At 39.4% G+C, this 18,424-nt stretch overlaps 1 protein-coding gene across 1 annotated transcript in view; it reads right to left on the reverse strand.

The window, feature by feature from the left end:
• gigyf2 (GRB10 interacting GYF protein 2) overlaps positions 1-18,424 on the reverse strand; it is a 173,146-nt gene that overhangs the window by 95,618 nt on the left and 59,104 nt on the right. The window contains exons 7-9 of the mRNA XM_043702938.1: positions 16,738-16,788; positions 15,579-15,619; positions 6,677-6,760 (exon numbers count right to left, since the gene is read on the reverse strand). Of these exons, the coding sequence (XP_043558873.1) occupies positions 6,677-6,760; positions 15,579-15,619; positions 16,738-16,788 (176 nt within the window). The remainder of the gene's footprint in view (positions 1-6,676; positions 6,761-15,578; positions 15,620-16,737; positions 16,789-18,424) is intronic.

Genomic DNA, 18,424 nt, shown 5'->3' on the forward strand with positions numbered 1-18,424 from the left:
AAGACCTTTGCTATTCACCTTATCTATGTCCCTCATTATTATTTAAACCACTAAGGTCATCCCTCAACCTCTTATGCTCCAATGAAATAAAGTCTCAGCCTATCCAGCATCTCCTTATAACTTAAAGCCTCCAGTCCTGGCAACAGCCTGGTAAATCTTCCCTGACCTCTCTGAATTTAAATAATATCCTTCCTACAGCTGAGTGTAAAATTTAATAATGCACAATATATAAAATTAAGCTCTCTCTGGAGAAAATAATCTGAACTCTTGAAAAAAAGCTATGATGGATTCGTTGAACATTCCTTAAAGACACAGGCGTCTCTGGAAATCATCATTGCATGAATGCTAAAAGCAAAAGATTCAACAGCTTTCAGCCTTTAAAAAGTGATCTGCAGACCTCAAGTGTCACAGCACGTTGATGATTTGGACTAAAGACTTTGCAGCAAAGACTTTGCTGTAACCCGTTCAGGATATGTGTTGAGCTCTGACAGACAAAATGCTCAAGAAGCGGATGTAGAAGTTGCCACTACCTAGTTGTAAACACAAATGGCGCCTACTTAATAAACTCCCTGTTTCGCCATCTAGTCTGGGCATCACATTTGATATGAGAATTGATAGATTCTTAGGGCGGCACGGTGGCTCTGCAGCCTCACAGCATCAGGGATCTGGGTTCGATTCCAGCCTCTGACGACTGTCTGTCGTGAGTTTGCACATTCTCCCCGTATCTGCATGGGTTTCCTCCAGGTGCTCCGGTTTCCTCCCACAATCAAAAAGATGTGCAGGTCAGGTGGATTGGCCATGGTAAATTGCCCATAGTTTTAGGTGCATTAGTCAGGGGGAATTTGGTCTGGGTGGGTTACTCTTCGGAGGGTTGGTATGGACTTGTTGGGCCAAATGGCCTGTTTACACACTTTAGTTAATCGAATCTAATCAAATGACTTGATATTTCAAGACCTACGAAAGAATCAATCAAGTTTTCACTTAAAAAATTAAAACACTGAAAAGCAGTCTAGTTGTTTCTCCACTATCTAAAATGCTTATTTTGAGAAGAAACACTTAAGACCCTTGGCCCAACAACATTGCTATTTGAATTTCAGATAATGGTGAAATGAAGAAATGTCAGGTGAAATGAATGGTTTTATTAACGTAAATAATTAATAAATGAAACATCTTACAGGTACAACCTCTCAAAGATAGTAGCCTCAGGACTAAGACTGTGTCCAAATTTGAATGTGACCTTGCAAATTGTGGATGATTTGGACCCATCTGGTTCAAATGAGGTCAAGGGTCACCTGCATCGAATGCATCGACTGGCAGGCAAATTTGAAACAGTTAAATGCAGTACCAATTCGAATTATCAATGCAAATTAATTTTAACTTGCTAAATGAGAATTAAAAGACCTCTGGCACATTCTGAAAATACCTAGTTTTGGGGTGGTTCCAGATTTTAGGCAGCTGTTTTCAGCATGTGAGCTTGTAATGCATGGAGTCCAGTGGAAATATTTCATTCATGTTTTAAAGATGCGGGAATATTTTCTTGGACACTACTGATCCTCCAGGGTTTGTGTGTGAAAGGATGCAAAATAAATTGATGAACAAAAATGAATAGGTGATTTAAAGAAGAGATAGATGCAAGAAAATCACACCAATAAATGAGGGATTTTCATTTCCAAATCCCAAGTCTCAGTTCAACAGCACATCTCTCAGCTTCATTTAATGTACATTCTACTAAAAGGCATAGATAAGATAGATAAACTGAATGGCAAAGATGAAAACATTGCCATGAGAAAAATAAAAGCCTTTTAAAATAATTGCGTCTTATCACAGACCGGCCACTACCTGAAACATCAGAATGACACGGGGGAGATGATCAAAGATCTTTAGACCAAAACTCACTCTTCAACTTTTCAGAAGATTACACCAAAGTCCAAGAACACCTTGTATGGGAATTACATTGGGATAGTAGTATTAATGTGCAGATACATTTTCATAATTATGAAGCAGCTAAAATGCATGGTCAACCTTCACTGAATAATAGAACTCAGATTTGCTCAGTTACTCAATAGTTAATGAGTCTAGTAATGAGATAACCTTAAAAATAAATCATACATAAAGATATTTATTTGGAAAACTGCTTTAAAACAATCAAAATCAAACTAAACACACCAGCAATCATTAGAAACAGCAAAATTAATGAAAAGGTTTTTGTATCAGAGCAATTGAAGCCTAGACAGATTTAATATTTATTTGGAGCTATCGATATAGTGGACAGAGGTGGAAGAACTGGAGTTTAAGTCCATTTTTTATTTGTTTGTTCAATTTACATGATAATAGATGGTCCTTGTTAGGAGTATAGTGCACAGCAGACTGGGGAGAACATTCACTAGCTGTTGACCATAGTAAGCATTCAATAAGAAAACATCTTTTAAAATACTGCTAATTCACATGAGCAAATAGACACTCTCAGAATTGAGTCAAAAGGTCATTGATTATCGTCGTACTCTTATAGATTGGCCTGATGCGATGAAGCCAAGCAAAAGCAAAAATAACTTCTCCAAAAAAAAGTATCAAGAGCCCTGACAGGAATAAACGTTGGAACCTTGAAAATACCTTTGTGAACTTAAAATAAAACCATAACCCAGTGGAAACAATGTAACACAAATGGCTTTATTAAAGTTCGATTACATGCTAAAGATTGAATCGATTTGCAAAATGCTTAGAGTGCCAAGGATAGTCCTGTTTGTTATAATTTACTTTCACAAAATGTTATCAAATCGAACAAAGCCATAACGTTCAAAGATCAAACACCCATTTTGAACTGAGTTAAGACCGAGAATTCACAAGTTTTCACTTTAGATAAGTCACAAACTCTTAGAATGCCAACTAGCTGAAACCACCCCTTTGATAGCACCAGGGTACATTTTGTAAAACAAAGGGATCATTATGTGATAGATATATTGCTCTAAAATAAATATTATTGGACTATAACATGCTGTCATTATAGTGCCTGCCCTTGCCTGGAATCATGATATAAAAATTGGTGTTTAAAAAACACTGATTTTGTAACTATAGGGAAGGAGTAACTCAGGCACAGGAGAATGACAATCAGCAAGGCTAATCACCTGAGGGATTATTGGTAATTTGCTTGCTTCAGCTTTTAATCAATTAATTGTTAGCACTAAGAAATCCACAGTAGCGAATTAGTGCATATTGCATGTACTGCTGCGTTTTGAAAGAACTTAAAATTATTTTTAAATTATTCCCATCATTATCGTGTCTGAACTAGAATACGGAAACTAAAATGTCCTGTAACATTGCAATGTGCCAAAGTAAGAAGAATGAAATGTGCAAAAAAAATCAAAACATTAATACAAACTAACAGGAGACTAAATATTAGGGTTCTGCCAAGTATGTTGCTTTTAAGCCTACAGTATAATTCGGTTCTGTTATTTTCTGCACGAGTAAATGTTACAACACTTATATCTATAGAAACTTCAAAAACTGGAGGAGCTACTCAGCCCTTCAAGCCTGCTCCACAATTCACTATGGTTGCAACTGATCATCCAACTCAGAACCCTATTCCCATTTTTGCCCCATACCCTAAGAACTATATCTAACTTCTTGAAAATATTCAATGCTTTGGCCTCAATCCCTTTCTGTGGCACAGAATTCCGCAGGCTCACCACATTCTGGTGGAAGAAATTTATCCTCAGCTCAGTTTTAAATTACATACTAGAAGACTAAGACTTCTAGTTCTGGACTCTCAGTCATTAGGAACATCCTTCCTACATTACTGTCTAGACCAGTTGGACTTATATGAAAAACCCCTCTTCCAACCTCTAGTAAATATTGTCCTAACTGATCCCATCTCTTTGTACGTCAATCTTGCCATCCCAGGAACCAGAGTCTAAGTTAGAGTGGTGCTGGAAAAGCACAGCAGGTCAAGCAGCATCCGAGGAGCAGAAAAATTAACGAGTCAGGCAAAAGCCCTTCATCAGAATTGGAGGGCTCCATTCCTGATGAAGGACTTTTGCCCGAAATGTCGAATTTCCTGTTCCTCAGATGCTGCCTGAACTACTGTGCTTTTCCAGCATCATTCTAATCTAGACTCTGATTTCCAGCATCTGCAATCTTCACTTTTGCCTAGCCATCCCAGGAATCAGTCTAGTAACCCTTTGTTGTGCTCTCTCCAAAGCTAGAACAATCCTTCCTGAGTCAAGGAGACCAAAACTGCACATAGTGAGATCATACCTGGAGTACAAAGACCCTGTACAGCAGTAGCAAGACATCCATAATCCTGTACTTAAATCCTCTTGCCATGAAGGCCAAGATACCATTGCCCTTCTTCACTGGCTGCAGTACTTGCATGTTTAATATCAGCAACTGGAGTTCGAGGACTCAGGTTTTGTTGCTTCTCCACTTTTCCCAAACAATTGGCTTTCAGGTAATAATCCAACTTGCTATTTTTGCTACTTAAATAAATAATCTTACTTATCTGCATTATACTTCATCTGCTGTGCATCTGCCCACTCATTCAACTTGTCCAAAGCACTGTCAAAGTTCACACCCCCCACCCAGCTTTGTGCAATCTGCAAACTTGGGAGATATTCCTGTGAATATGTATATATTAATATTTAATGTGAATAGCTGGGGTCCAAGAACTGGTCCCTGCAGTATCCCATGAGTCACTGGCTACCACATTGGAAAACTATTCCTACTCTTACATTTTGTCTGCCAACAGCTCTCTATCCATTGAATACACTACCCCCAATCCCACGTCCTTTAAATGAAGCCTTATCAAAAGCCTTTTAAAAATCCAAGAAAACAACATGCGCTGGCTCCTGCTCTACTAATTACGCCTTAAAATATTCCAGTGGATTTGTTAAGCATGAATTTCTTTTGTCAATTCATGCTGTCTCTATCCCATCCTGTCCTCGTTTTCCAAGTGGTCGGCTATTTAACTCTTTAACTCTTTCAAATTTTCCTGACACTACTGTCAAGCTAACCAGACTACAAATTTCTTATTTTCTCTACATCCTTTTAAAATAGCAAAGTTACATTAGTTACTTTCTAATCCCAAAGAACTGCTCCAGGGTGTACAGGATCTTCAAATATGATAACCAATGCATCCATGATTTCCAATGCCATTTCCCTAGATATTCTGGCAAGTAGATTATCAGGTCCTTAGAATTATTTGATTTTAATTCAATTATCCCAATACCAATTCCCTACTACTGATTTCCTACAGATCCTCCCTCTCACTCGACCTTGTGTTTTTCCTCACATTTTGGAACATGATTTGTCCCCACCTTCGCAAAACCAAAACAAGTATGGTCTGCCATCTCCTTGCTTCCCATTGTAACTTCCCCTGTTTCTGATTATACCAATCTTTTCCTATTATCATACATTTAGAAGCTGTTACAATCAGATAGCATGTTCCCTGCAGGCTTACTCTATTTCCCTCCTCAATCACTTTGTGCTCTTTTGCTTAAATCTAAACTGCGCTCCAGCCTCAGGTCTGCTGCTTTTATTGGCCAATTTATATGACCCTTCCTTGAATCTAATACTGTCCCTGATTCCTTGTTAGCCATTTTGTGCCAGCAGAAATTAATAATTGTTGCAGTTCATCCAGGCATTCTCAAAATGTTTATTATTGCCTTTCCAGCATCAATTTTTTTTATGCAGCACTCTCCAATTTATCATAGACAGTTCGTGCCTCATACCGTCTCGGCTTCCTTTATTTACACTCAGGACCCTAATCTCAGAATCATTTTTGACACACTCCATCTTTTTAGACAATTCTAGGATTTTAAGGTTACTCTTCCCCAAAAGACCTCACACAGCTAGACTGCCAACTATTCCTTTCCTATTCCACGATACCCAGTCTATGATAGCCTGTTCTCTAGTTGGCTCCTAGTGGAAGAATTACTTCTCTCAAATCATAGAAGAATCATAGAATCCTTACAGTGTGGAAGCAAGCCATTCAGCCCAACAAGTCCACATCAACTACTGAAGAGCATACCCCCCCCAAAAAAACCTTGTCCCTGGAACCCTGCATCTCCTATGGCTGACCCACCTAATCTACAAGGGTGAAACAGAATCTGGGTCCCTGGTGTTGCAAGGCAGCAGTGCCAACCGCTGAGCTACCGTGCTGCTCAAAAGGGTGATGAATCTGTGGAACTCACTACTTCAGAATGTGGCCAATTCTGGGAGACTAAATTTGAAGTGATAAATTTTTATTTTGTAACAGGTTAAAAGATCATGAGGAACAGACAGGAAAGTGCAATTGAGCTCAGCCATACCACATTAAATGGTGCAGCAGGTTTGAGGGACTGAATTGTCTACTTCTACTGTTCCTCAAATTATTCATTCAAAAAACCACCTCATATACATTCCAGAATTTTGTCCTCTATGGCATTGTTACAAATTTGATTTGGCCAATCTACATACAGTCTTTGAGAGCAACTTATTGGTAAGTTTCATTGAAACCTGATTTTTTTGGAACTCGAGCAAAAGACTTTGTTGGTAAGCATGAGCACATGCTGACAGTTTCCAGCTTCCCTCAAAAGTACGGTTCTTGAATGCAAAAGCTTTAAGTTATTTGGTAAAACATTGTTTTAATATCCATAGCAGTAAATATTAATCAATTCCTTTAGCACATTAATGCTTAGCATACCTGATTTTGAAAGAAACCCAGAGGATGAGAGGAAATCATTTGGAGCACCCAAGTTGGCATGTTGGTCCTTAGGATGACTCGAACCTTAAAACAAATAAAAGGGTAGAGAACTTAACTGATGACCTTAACTTTATTTTCTGGAGTAATGTATGGTTTTACTGCTAAATAATTGATATATGTACAGCATGACTACTCCAAAAAGACCATAGAGCACTGGAAGCATTGAGTCAGAGATATACAGCACAGAAACAGAAACTTTGGTCCAATTCACCCATGCCAACCAGATATCCTAATTTAATCAAGGCTCTTTTGCCAATATTTGGCACATATCCCTCTAAATCCTTACTATTCACATACCCATCCAGATGCCTTTTAAATGTTGTAATTCTACCAGCATCCACCACTTCCTCTGGCACTTTATTCCACACACGCACTACCCTCTGCATGAAAAAGTTGCCCCTTAGGTCCCTTTTAAATCTTTCCCCTCTCACCATAAACCTATGCCCTCTAGTTTTGGGCTCCCACAACCCAGGGAAGGGACCTTATCTATTTATCCTATCCATGCCCCTCATGATTTTATAAACCTTTATAAAGTCACCTCTCAGCCTCTGACGCACCTGGGAAAACAGTGCCAGCCTATTCAGCCTCTCCATATAGCTCAACCCTCCAACTCTGGAAACATGCTTTTAAATCTTTTCTGAACCCTTGCAAGTTTCACAATATTCTTCCAATAACAGGGAGACCAGAATTGTGCTCACTATTCCAAAAGTGGCCTAACCAATATATTGTACAGCTGCAACATGACCTCCCAATTTCCATAGTCAATGCTCTGACCAATAAACGCAAGCATACCAAACATCATCTTCACAACCCTATCTCCGTGCAACTCCACTTTCAAAGAACTAGAAAACTGCACTCCAAGGTCTCTTTGTTCAGCAACACTCCCCAGGACCCTACCACTAAGTGAATAAGTCCTGCCCCAATTTGCCTTTCCAAAATGTAGCACCTTATATTTATCTAAATTAAACTCCATCTGATCAAGAGCCCATTGTACTCGAGGTAACCTTCTTCACTGTCCACTACTCCTCCAATTTTGGTGTCATCTGCAATCTTACTAACCATACCTCCTAAAGTCACATCCAAATCATTTATATAAATGACAAAAAATGGTGGACCCAGCACTAATCCTTGTGGCACACCACTGGGCACAGGCCCCCACTCTGAAAAGTAACTCTCCACCATTCATCCTCTGCCTTTTATCTTCGAGTCAGCCCTGTATCCAAATGGCTAGTTCTCCCTGTACTCATGAGATCTAACCTTGCTAACCAGTCTACCATAAGGAACCTTGACAAATGCCTTACTGAAGTCCATGAAGATCACATCTACCACTTTGCCCTCATCAATGCTCTTTGTTACTTCGTCAAAAAACTCAATTAAATTAAGTTTGTGTGACATGACGTCCCACACAGCCATGTTGACTATCCCTAATCAGTCCTTGCCTTTCCAAATACACGTACATCCTGCCCCTCAGGATTCCCTGTAACAACTTCCCCACCACCGATGTCAGGCCCACTGGTCTATACTTCCCTGGTTTTTACTTACAACCTTTCTTAAATAGTGGCATGTTAGTCAACCTCCGGTCTTCCGGCACCTCACCTGCGGCTTTCGATGAAACAAATATCTCAGCTAGGCTCCCAGCAATCACTTCCCTAGTTTCCCCACAGGGTTTTAGGATACATTTGATCAGGTCTCATCCATTTATCCGCCCTTATTCGTTTTAAGCCATCCAGCACAATCTCTTCTGTAATATGGACATTTTTCAAGATGTCACTATTTCCCCAAGTTCTCCAGCTTCCATATCCTTTACCACAGTAAAGACAGCTGCAAAATACTCATTCACCATCTCCTCCATCTCTTGCAGTTCCACACACAGGTCTAAGGGGCCCTATTGTCTCCCTACTTACCTTTTCGTCCTTAACGTATTTGTAGAAATCTCTTTGATTTTCCTTAATCTTATTTGCCAAAGTTATGTCCCTTTTTGCCCTCCCGATTTCCCTCTTAAATGATACTCCTAAGCTCTAAGGATTCACTCAATCTCTGCCATCTATATCTGATATATGTTTGGTCTCTTGACCAAAACCTCAATTTCTCTGATCATCCAGCATTCCCTACATAAAGCTTTGCTCAAAACTGCTGATTTCTTTAAAAGTTTATGTAATAAAATTGCATTTAGATGCATTCATCCTTACAGGGGAAGAAATTAAAAGGAACATTAAAAATAACTTATTTTGAAAAGTATCTTCACAAATTCAAAGTGGACAGTTCTCACCATTTATGTTCATAATAATGACGTTACATTAAAGTATGTTGGAAACATTCTTGTCAAAGTTGAGCACAAGGCAAGCACGGTGCTTCTGTAAGTGAAACTTTTTTAGTGTTAGTGAGGAGCACGGTAGTATAGTGGTTGGGTTACTAATGGTCTGGAGACAAAATTTAAATACTGCAGATGTTAAAAGTCTAAGTAAAAACAGAAAATTGCTGGAAACTTACTAAATCTGGCAGCATCTGTGAGGAGATAAACTGATTTGCATTCAGGGAGCTGCTGTGTAAATCACTGAAGTCTGATGATCAAACATCAAGAAAATCACACAATCACCACCTAACTACCTCTCTTCATTCTTTAATCAATACTCCATATTAAATAGCACTTGGAAAAAACTACAAAGGATACAAGGGAACAAAATGTATTCTGGGCAGGGATTGTCAATGCTCATCACCGAGACTGGCTTAGCAGCGACATAACTTGACAGTTGGCCTAGTCGTGATGGATGCAGTGAAACAACCAACACAAGACTGTAAACTATACCCGTCACAGAAGCATCACTTCTGGACAATATTAGGAGGAATATTCTAGAGGTGGTGATGACCTAGTGGTATTATCACTGGGCTACTAATTCAGAAACTCTGGTCTGGAGACCAGCAGATGGTGGAATTTTAATTGGATAAAAATATCTTGAATTAAGAATCTATTAGAGTCCTAGAGATGTACAGCGCAGAAACAGACCCTTCGGTCCAACTTGTCCATGCCGACCAGATATCCCAACCCAATCTAGTCCCATCTGCCAGCACCCGGCCCATATCCCTCCAAACCGTCCCTATTCATATACCCATCCAAATGCCTTTTAAATGTTGCAATTCTACTAGCCTCCACCACATCCTCTGGCAACCCAATCCACACACGCAACACCCTGTGTGTGAAAAAATTGCCCCTTAGGTCTCTTTTATATCTGTCTCCTCTCACCCTAAACCTATGCCTGCTAGTTCTGGACTCCCCCACCCCAGGGAAGAGACTTTGTCTATTTATCCTATCCATGCTTATCATGATTTTATAAACCTCTATAAGGTCACCCCTCAGCCTCAGACGCTCCAGGGAAAAAGGCCCCAGCCTATTCAACCTCTCCCTATTGCTCAAATCCTCCAATTTTGGCAACATCCTTGTAAACCTTTTCTGAACCCGTTCAAGTTTCACAACCTGATTTGCACGCAATATTCCAAAAGGGGCCTAACCAATGTCCTGTACAGCCGCAACATGACCTCCCAACTCCTGCACTCAATACTCTGACCAATAAAGAAAAGCATACCAAATGCCTTTTTCACTATCCTATCTCCCTGCAACTCCAATTTCAAAGAGCTATGAACCTGCACTCCAAGGTCTTTGTTCAGCAACACTCCCTAGGACCTTATCATTAATTGTATAAGTCTTACTAAGATTTGCTTTCTCAAAATGCAGCACCTCATTTATCTAAACTACACTCCATCTGCCACTTCTGAATCCATTGGCCCATCCAATCAAGGTCCCGTTGTAATCTGAGGTATTCTTCTTCACTGCTCACTACACCCCCAATTTTGGTGCCATCTGCAAACTTACTAACTATACCTCTTGATGACTATGAAACCACTGCTAATTACTGGAAAAACCTATCTGGCTCACTAATGTCCTTAAGGGAAGGAAATCGGTCATCCTTATCTGGGCCTACATGCGATTCCAGACCTACAGCAATGCGTTGACTCTTAAGTGCACTCTGAAATGGCCTAGCAAGCCACTCAGTTGTATCAATCACTACGAAGTCTTAAAAAATGAAACCAGATGGACTACATGGCATTGACTTAGGCACCAGAAAAGCCAATGGCAGAAACAGGTCTTCTGATCCTGCAATGTCTTCCTTACGAAGGTGTAGGCACTATTACCAAAATTGGGAGAATTGTCTCACAAACTAGTCAAGCAACAGCCCGATATAGTCACAGTCACTGAATCACAGTAGGCACTGCGAGCCATCAACGGCATTAGAAGACTGTATGCCAGCACAATATGCAAGCCACATATACTCCACTCAACCGCTACCAGCAAGCCAGGGGATTAATCCTGGTTCAATTGAGAGTGCAGAACAGCATGCCAGGAGCAGAACCAGCCACACTTAAAAACAAGGAGTCAACCTAGTGTAGTTATCAAACAGGATTATCTGCATGCCAATCAATATAAGCAGCAAGTAACAAACAGAAGTAAACAATCCTACAACTAACAACTGCAGTCCTGTCACATCCAGTCAAAAATGGTGGTGGACAATGCAGGAAATGGGTCCACAAATATCCCAATCCTCAATGATGAAAAAGACAATCTTCACCCAAAAGTGCCAAGTGGATGATCCATCTCAGTCTCCGCCAGAGGTTCCCAACATCGCAGATGTCAGTTTTCAGCCAATTCAATTTACTCCAAGTGATATCAATAAATAGTTGGAAACACTGGATACTGAAAAGGCTAGGGGCACTGATTACATTCCATGAAAACTTCTGTTCCAGAATTTACTGTTTCCCTAGCCAAGTGCTTCTAGTACAGTTATAACACTGGCATCCAGCCAAAAATGCAGAAAATTATCCAGGTGTGCCCTGTACTCAAAAAGCAGGACAAATCCAATCCAGCCAATTACCGCCCCATTTGCCTATACTCTATCATCAATAAAGTGAGCGGTCATCAACAGTGCTAGTAACCTGCTCATTCACATCCAGTTTGGATTCAAACAGGTCACTCAGCTCCTGACCGGATTACAGCCTTGGCTCAAACATGGACAGAAAGATTTGAACTCCAGAGGTGAGACAGCCCTTGACATCAAGGCCTCATTTGGCTGAGTATGGCATCAAGAAACCCCAGCAAAACTGGAATCGGGGGCAAACTTTTTGTTGGTTGGAGTCATACCTGGCACATTGGAGCATGGTTGTGATTGGAGGTCAGTCATCTCAGCTCGAGGACATCTCTGCAGGAGTTCCTCAGTAGTGTTCTAGTCCCCAATTATCTGCAGCTATATCAATGACCTTCCCTCCATCTTATGATCAGAAGTCAGGATGATCGCACCATGTTCATCATGAATTCATCCTCAGATACCAAGGCTATGTACAATTGCAGTAAGATCTGTACAATATCCAGGCAGGGACGAACAAGTGGCAAGTAACATTCACACCACACAAATACTGGGCAATGACCATGTTTAATACAGGAAGATATTCTAACTTTGTCCCTTGACATTCAATGCTATTAGTCTCTGAATACCCCATTATCAACATACGAGGGGTTACTACTGACCAGAAATTCAATTGAACTTACCACATAACCACAGTAGCCACAACAGTAGGTCACAGACTAGGAATACTGCAGCGAGTAACTCACTTCCTGACTCTCCAAAGCCTGTCCACCATCAATAAGGCACAAGTCAGGAGTCTGATTGTATCCTCCACTTGCCTGGACGAGTGCAGCTCCTTCAACACTGACGCTGACATCATCCAGGGCAAAGCAGTCTACTTAACTGGCACCACATCCACTCCCTCCACCACTGATACTCAGTAGCAACAGTGTGTACATCAACAAGACACATGGCAGAAATTCACCAAAGATCCTAAGACACCACCTTCCAAACTCTCAACCACTTGCATCTAGAAGAACAATGATAGCAGATACATGAGAATACCACCACTTGCAGTTCCCCTTGGAGCCATTCACTGTCCTGACTTGGAAATATATCACCGTTCCTTCAGTGCCGCTAGGTCAAAATCATGGATTCCCCTCCCTAACAGCATTGTGGGTCAACTTATAGCATATAGACTGCAATGGGTCAAGAAGATAGCTCAACAAACAGCTTCTCAAGGGTAACTAGGGAGGGGCAGTATGTACTGGCCAGCCAGCACATCTATGTCCCACAAATGAATAAACAAAGGAAAGACAATCACAAGTTCCTGTCTTTAGAGAACATCTTTTAATGTATTGTGGCACAACTATCGTGTTAAATCTAAGATTCAGAACAGAACAGACCTAGCTGCTCAAAATTATGCACCTTTAAGGTGCATGGGTCAAGAGAAGCAGCTGAATTGCATGTCACAACATTCTTTAATTTCCGTGTGGCATATACTTTGCTCCTGTGACTTGATGGCAATGATTGAGCAATCTTAGCTCAATGAGTGGTGTAGAAGGGCAAGCCATGACCAATTTGGAGCAACTACAACATAGAATTATACACGTGATAAACAGAATAAATTAATGGCATGAGCAGCAAATCAAATCAAAGCTCTACACTCCCACAGTACCTAGTCATAAATGGTAGACAACTGAACAGTCCTGAGAAGGAAAAGGGACCCGTGAACACCTCTAACCTCAACAATGTCAGAGCTGAACTTGAGTGCAAAAACAAACGTTGAAACGTCTTCAAGTTCTGCAGCGAGAGTTGCCAAAAAGGGCCCATTTATCTTCAGCAAATTCAAATCATTCTATGTATCATCACCCAATGTCTAAGCACACTGAGTTACAGAATACATCATAGGCTATGTCCTTCACAATAGTTGAGCAGTAGTGGTAAAGATTTGTTCTCCAGAACCAGCCTAACTCTAGCCAAGCTTTTACAGTACAGTAATATTACCATCCACCTGAAAGTGTAAAATCGCCTACGTATGAAAGCCCTGTCCATAAAAAGCAGACCAAATCTAAGCCAATTAACATCTCCATCAAAGGTGACAGAGGCAACATTTGTTATAGGCTGCATGGTCACATGACAATGTACAGTTAACCCCTTTGTTATCACAAAATTAATTGGTTATGTACTACAAAACAAAAATTGGAGTACATGCTGGATTGAAGATGTCAATAGCATCATCAAGTAAGCCTTACTCATCAGCAATCTATTCAGTTAGAGTTCAATCAGGACCATCACTTCCAGATCTCAAGTCAGCCTTGGTAATATCGTTGTACAACAGATGAATCCTAGGCTGAGATGAAGCGAGAAAGACTGTCCTTGACACTATGACAGTATTTGACTGCATACAGCATCAAGGAGCAACTAGCAAAACTGATGGCAATGTGAATCAAGAGAAATTCTTCAGTCAGAATTACAAGTAGCATAAAAGGAAAATGGCCATGTTTGTTGTAAGCCAGAGTTCCAGGATATCACTGTTGGGAATTTGCCTAAGTTCATCAATTTCATCATTAAACCTTGTTCCAACATCAGTCCAGAGATGAGGACGCTCACTGACTATGACTATTCAGTACCATTCACAAATCCTCAAGCAGTAATACCTGGAAAATATTTACACATGGGCTGATGAGCAATAGGTAACATTTTCTCACAAAAGTGCCAGGAAATAACACTCTCCAAGAAGAAAATCTATTCACTTCTTTTTGACATTTTAGCATTATCAGTACCAAGTCCTCATTAATATTATCCTCAGTATCATAAATGACCAGAAACTTAACTCAGTCAGTCCCATAAAGTCCTTCAAGTGCAGTGAAGAGACTGGATATGTTGCACTCCTCACACTCCTGACTATCAAATTTTATCCATCAAGGCACAAATCAGGAATGTGATGAAGTAGTCCACTTGCTTGGGACTGAGTACAGCTCCAACATTTATGATCAACATGATCCAAGACAAAGCAGCCAGTTTGATTTGTAACGTAACCATGACCTCAAATATTCACTCCATTTACTATAAAAAGAACAGTGACTTCAACATGTGGTGTCGACAAGCAGCAATTTGCTTCAGCTTCTTCAAGCTGAGTTACCAAATATGCGACTTCCAAGTAACACATCATCCTAAATTGGAAATCTGTCACCATTCCTTTGTTGTTGCAGGATCACAATCCTGAAACTCTTTACTGAACAGCACTGTGGCTGTACCCTCATCACAACAGTTGTTGAATAATGAATGCAGATTACCATCACCTTTTCAAGATCTGGTCGGAAGGGGTGTCAATGCTGGAGCTATTATTAGATTAGATTAGATTACATTACATTACAGTGTGGAAACAGGCCCTTCGGCCCAACAAGTCCACACCGCCCCGCCGAAGCGCAACCCACCCATACCCCTACATTTACCCCTTACCTAACACTACGGGCAATTCAGTATGGCCAATTCACCTGACCTGCACATCTTTGGACTGTGGGAGGAAACTGGAGCAGCCGGAGGAAACCCACGCAGACATGGGGAGAACGTGCAAACTCCACACAGTCAGTCGCCTGAGGCGGGAATTGAACCCGGGTTTCCGGCGCTGTGAGGCAGCAGTGCTAACCACTGTGCCACCGTGCCGCCCAAATTGATGTGTACATGCCCTGAATGAATGGAAACAAGTGTCCATATCCAATAGTACAAATTCCATTTGATTGTAATCAGATACACCACTCCAACACTCAAATTACTTAACTTAATAAACATTAGACTGAACGTTAGTCCACACCCCATGAGTGAAAAGAGCACCATTTAATTCAAATTTAAAACTCCCAAATAAAGAATACATGTGAAGACAATGTATGTTGTGACTGAACAATCAACTTAGTAAGTTAGCAAACTCTCCAGATTATTAAACTGACCTGGTTCTTTTCGCCCTGGTTTTTCAAACCGCCGTTCTCCCCTATTAAAAGTAAAAACAACTTAAAATTTCCTAATAGTTAAGAGCTAACAGTGCTAACATTATTAACAGATTACTCCACATTAATTATTTTGGACAACTGGCATAAAGAATGCTTTTAATGAAACCAAAACTTTATTTTACTGTCATTAGGAATCCTGCACATAGTCTCAAATCAATACATTCCAAAGGTCCAATATTAACTCCTGCAATTAAAGATGTTCCTTTGAAATCAACAATAATACACCTACTCCTACTATTCTACTGAAATCAAAATATGGGACTTTGTTCTTGTATACCTACTGGTCCATCATTTATAGTATTGTTAGTGATGAGTCAGCGCAAACACTACCTTATGCAAATGAAGGAATGAAATGGCAAGTCTACAAAAAAAGTGAACTAAATTGTAAAGTAGTTTTGACTGCATCTGGGAATTGAAAGGAAATGTACAAAATGTGACGTAATAAGTTTCTGTGATGGACAACAGTGTGATCAGTATGTACTGGGCAATGTCTTTTAATAGAGACATATTTGAATATGATCATAAAATTTACTTTTTTTTTACAGACAACAATGTTAACTGAAATCCACAATGCCACGGATTATTTTCCTTTAAAGCTGACTGACCCACACTGGAGTCCAGGCATGTGCAATTATTTGCAAGGAAAAGTAATTTCATATTTTTCGGAAGTAAATTACACAACTGAGTGGAAATAAAGAACAAAAATTTTACGTAGTTCTCAAATCCTCAAGCTCCCAAATACTGAAAAACCTTTTCAGATGTATTTATTATTGTATACTTGTTCGTATACATTGTAGCATTTCACATTGGATTAACAATTTAAAGATATTCTTCCAAATATGCAACGTCAAACAAATAGCTATTGATCAAAGCACTGACAGCAACCCTGAGATATCTATGTTGTAATTTCACGAGTTCAAACATTTAAAAGGAATTGTTACTTATAATGTGGTAACATAGGGACGATCTATTATGGCATTATTTTCTCGTCCCTCAGTGGGATGAAATTTAGAAAGGGAAGTGTTAATCTAGTTTCTTCTATAATATAATAACAAAAACTTCCAATTTTATTTTAGATTAAAAATCGTGCAACACTCACCAAAATAAACCCTTCATGAATAACTTTAATGGGGAAAATTTCAAATCCGTTCACTATTCCCTATAGCAATTCTTTAAAGCTAAGTTCAGCATAAACCTGTTAGAAATACAAGTTTAAAATTGTTACTGAATTCAAGGTACTGACAGAACCGGATAGGGGCAAAACCATAACCGCAAGGCAAATATTCAATTTACAGGACATGCGAATTTTAAGATTAATAAAAAAAATTGTGGCATTAAATCTGTTGGCTACTCAGTTTCTCATGTACAACTACTACCAGTAGTAGTACTGAGATTTTAAACTACTTTTAATAGTTGCAGGTGTACTATTTACTTTTGACCCCCTCCATCTCTTAAAACAACAATGTGCATATTTACAAAACAAAATATTACTAATCTGCTGCATATGCATTCAATTCTCATCTTTTTGGATCGGTTTGTCAGAAAATTGTGTAAAGAGTGTGTTTCAGTTAAAAATTAAGACTTCTAGAAGCAAATCAAAAATCGTAACACTGTGCTTCCCGAAGAGCTGCTCAAAGCTCTGGACAGATCTTTTGGTGCAAATTCCAAGCTCTGAAAGCTTGCATATTTGGAGCTATTGGGAGGAAGCAGAAAGTATGCTGTCCAAATTCATAAACTGTCAATTTATTCTACTAATCCAATCAGGCAATTTCCTAATATTTTCATAAAAACATTTCACAATTCTCTAACCTCAACTTATAAAATATTATCACCGCACTAGGACTATAACATATCTTACAAAAATCAAAGTAAATAAAATGCACACATAGTTCAAAATTACAATGATGCACTTTAAGCTGACATATATAATCATTCTTTTACTTTGCAGTTATTAACTGCACACTTCTTAATTCCATGTTAACTACTTGGATCAGAGTTAAGAGAACCTTCAAAAGTAAACTTTCTCATGCCTGAGAAGGTAATATCTACTACCAATAGACTTCAAATATATAGTGCAATAATCTACAAAATGTGATTTGGCTAACTGGCAGGGGTGAATCACTTGTTTTACCTCATGAATTAAAGCTGTGCAGTGAAACTAATTTGTTTGAAAGAGCAATCTTCACCACAAGCTGAATACCCTCCATCTGGGTTATATGATTGAGAATCTAACTTAAGGGCTCCAACAAATCCATGATGTTGAATTTAGAATTTCTGGATACACATACGGCACATTTCTCACTTGGCACTTATTCAAGAAGATACTGACACAAACTACAAATTTAAAAAGCACAACGAGAACATATTCTGACACAATGGAATGCACACATTTGCAAAATAGATTAAATAAGGAGTCTTCAGTATTATTTTGGGAATTTTTAAACGCAATTAACTGCTATTGTGATAATTACACAAATGCAATAAAAATGAAATTATAGTAAATAGCAGGGAAAAAACAGCAAGACGGTTGCTATACAAGTGCAATGTTAAAGTAGAAAAATGCTGCAAAATGCTTCAAAGACAAAGCACAAATTAGGTTTTCAGCAGCACATAAAAGTGAAGGATAGAACGAAAGCAAATGATAATTATGAGTAATGAAAATTAAAATAGGAGATCTATGATATAGAGAAGACAATTTTTAAAACTCAGCACACAACAGAACAGGATGCTGGGCTCACCTTCATCCCTCTCCGCCACGCATCAATGAATTTAATACACGCCGTGAC

This window comes from Chiloscyllium plagiosum, chromosome 13 (genome assembly GCF_004010195.1).
Source record: "Chiloscyllium plagiosum isolate BGI_BamShark_2017 chromosome 13, ASM401019v2, whole genome shotgun sequence".
NCBI lineage: Eukaryota > Metazoa > Chordata > Chondrichthyes > Orectolobiformes > Hemiscylliidae > Chiloscyllium > Chiloscyllium plagiosum.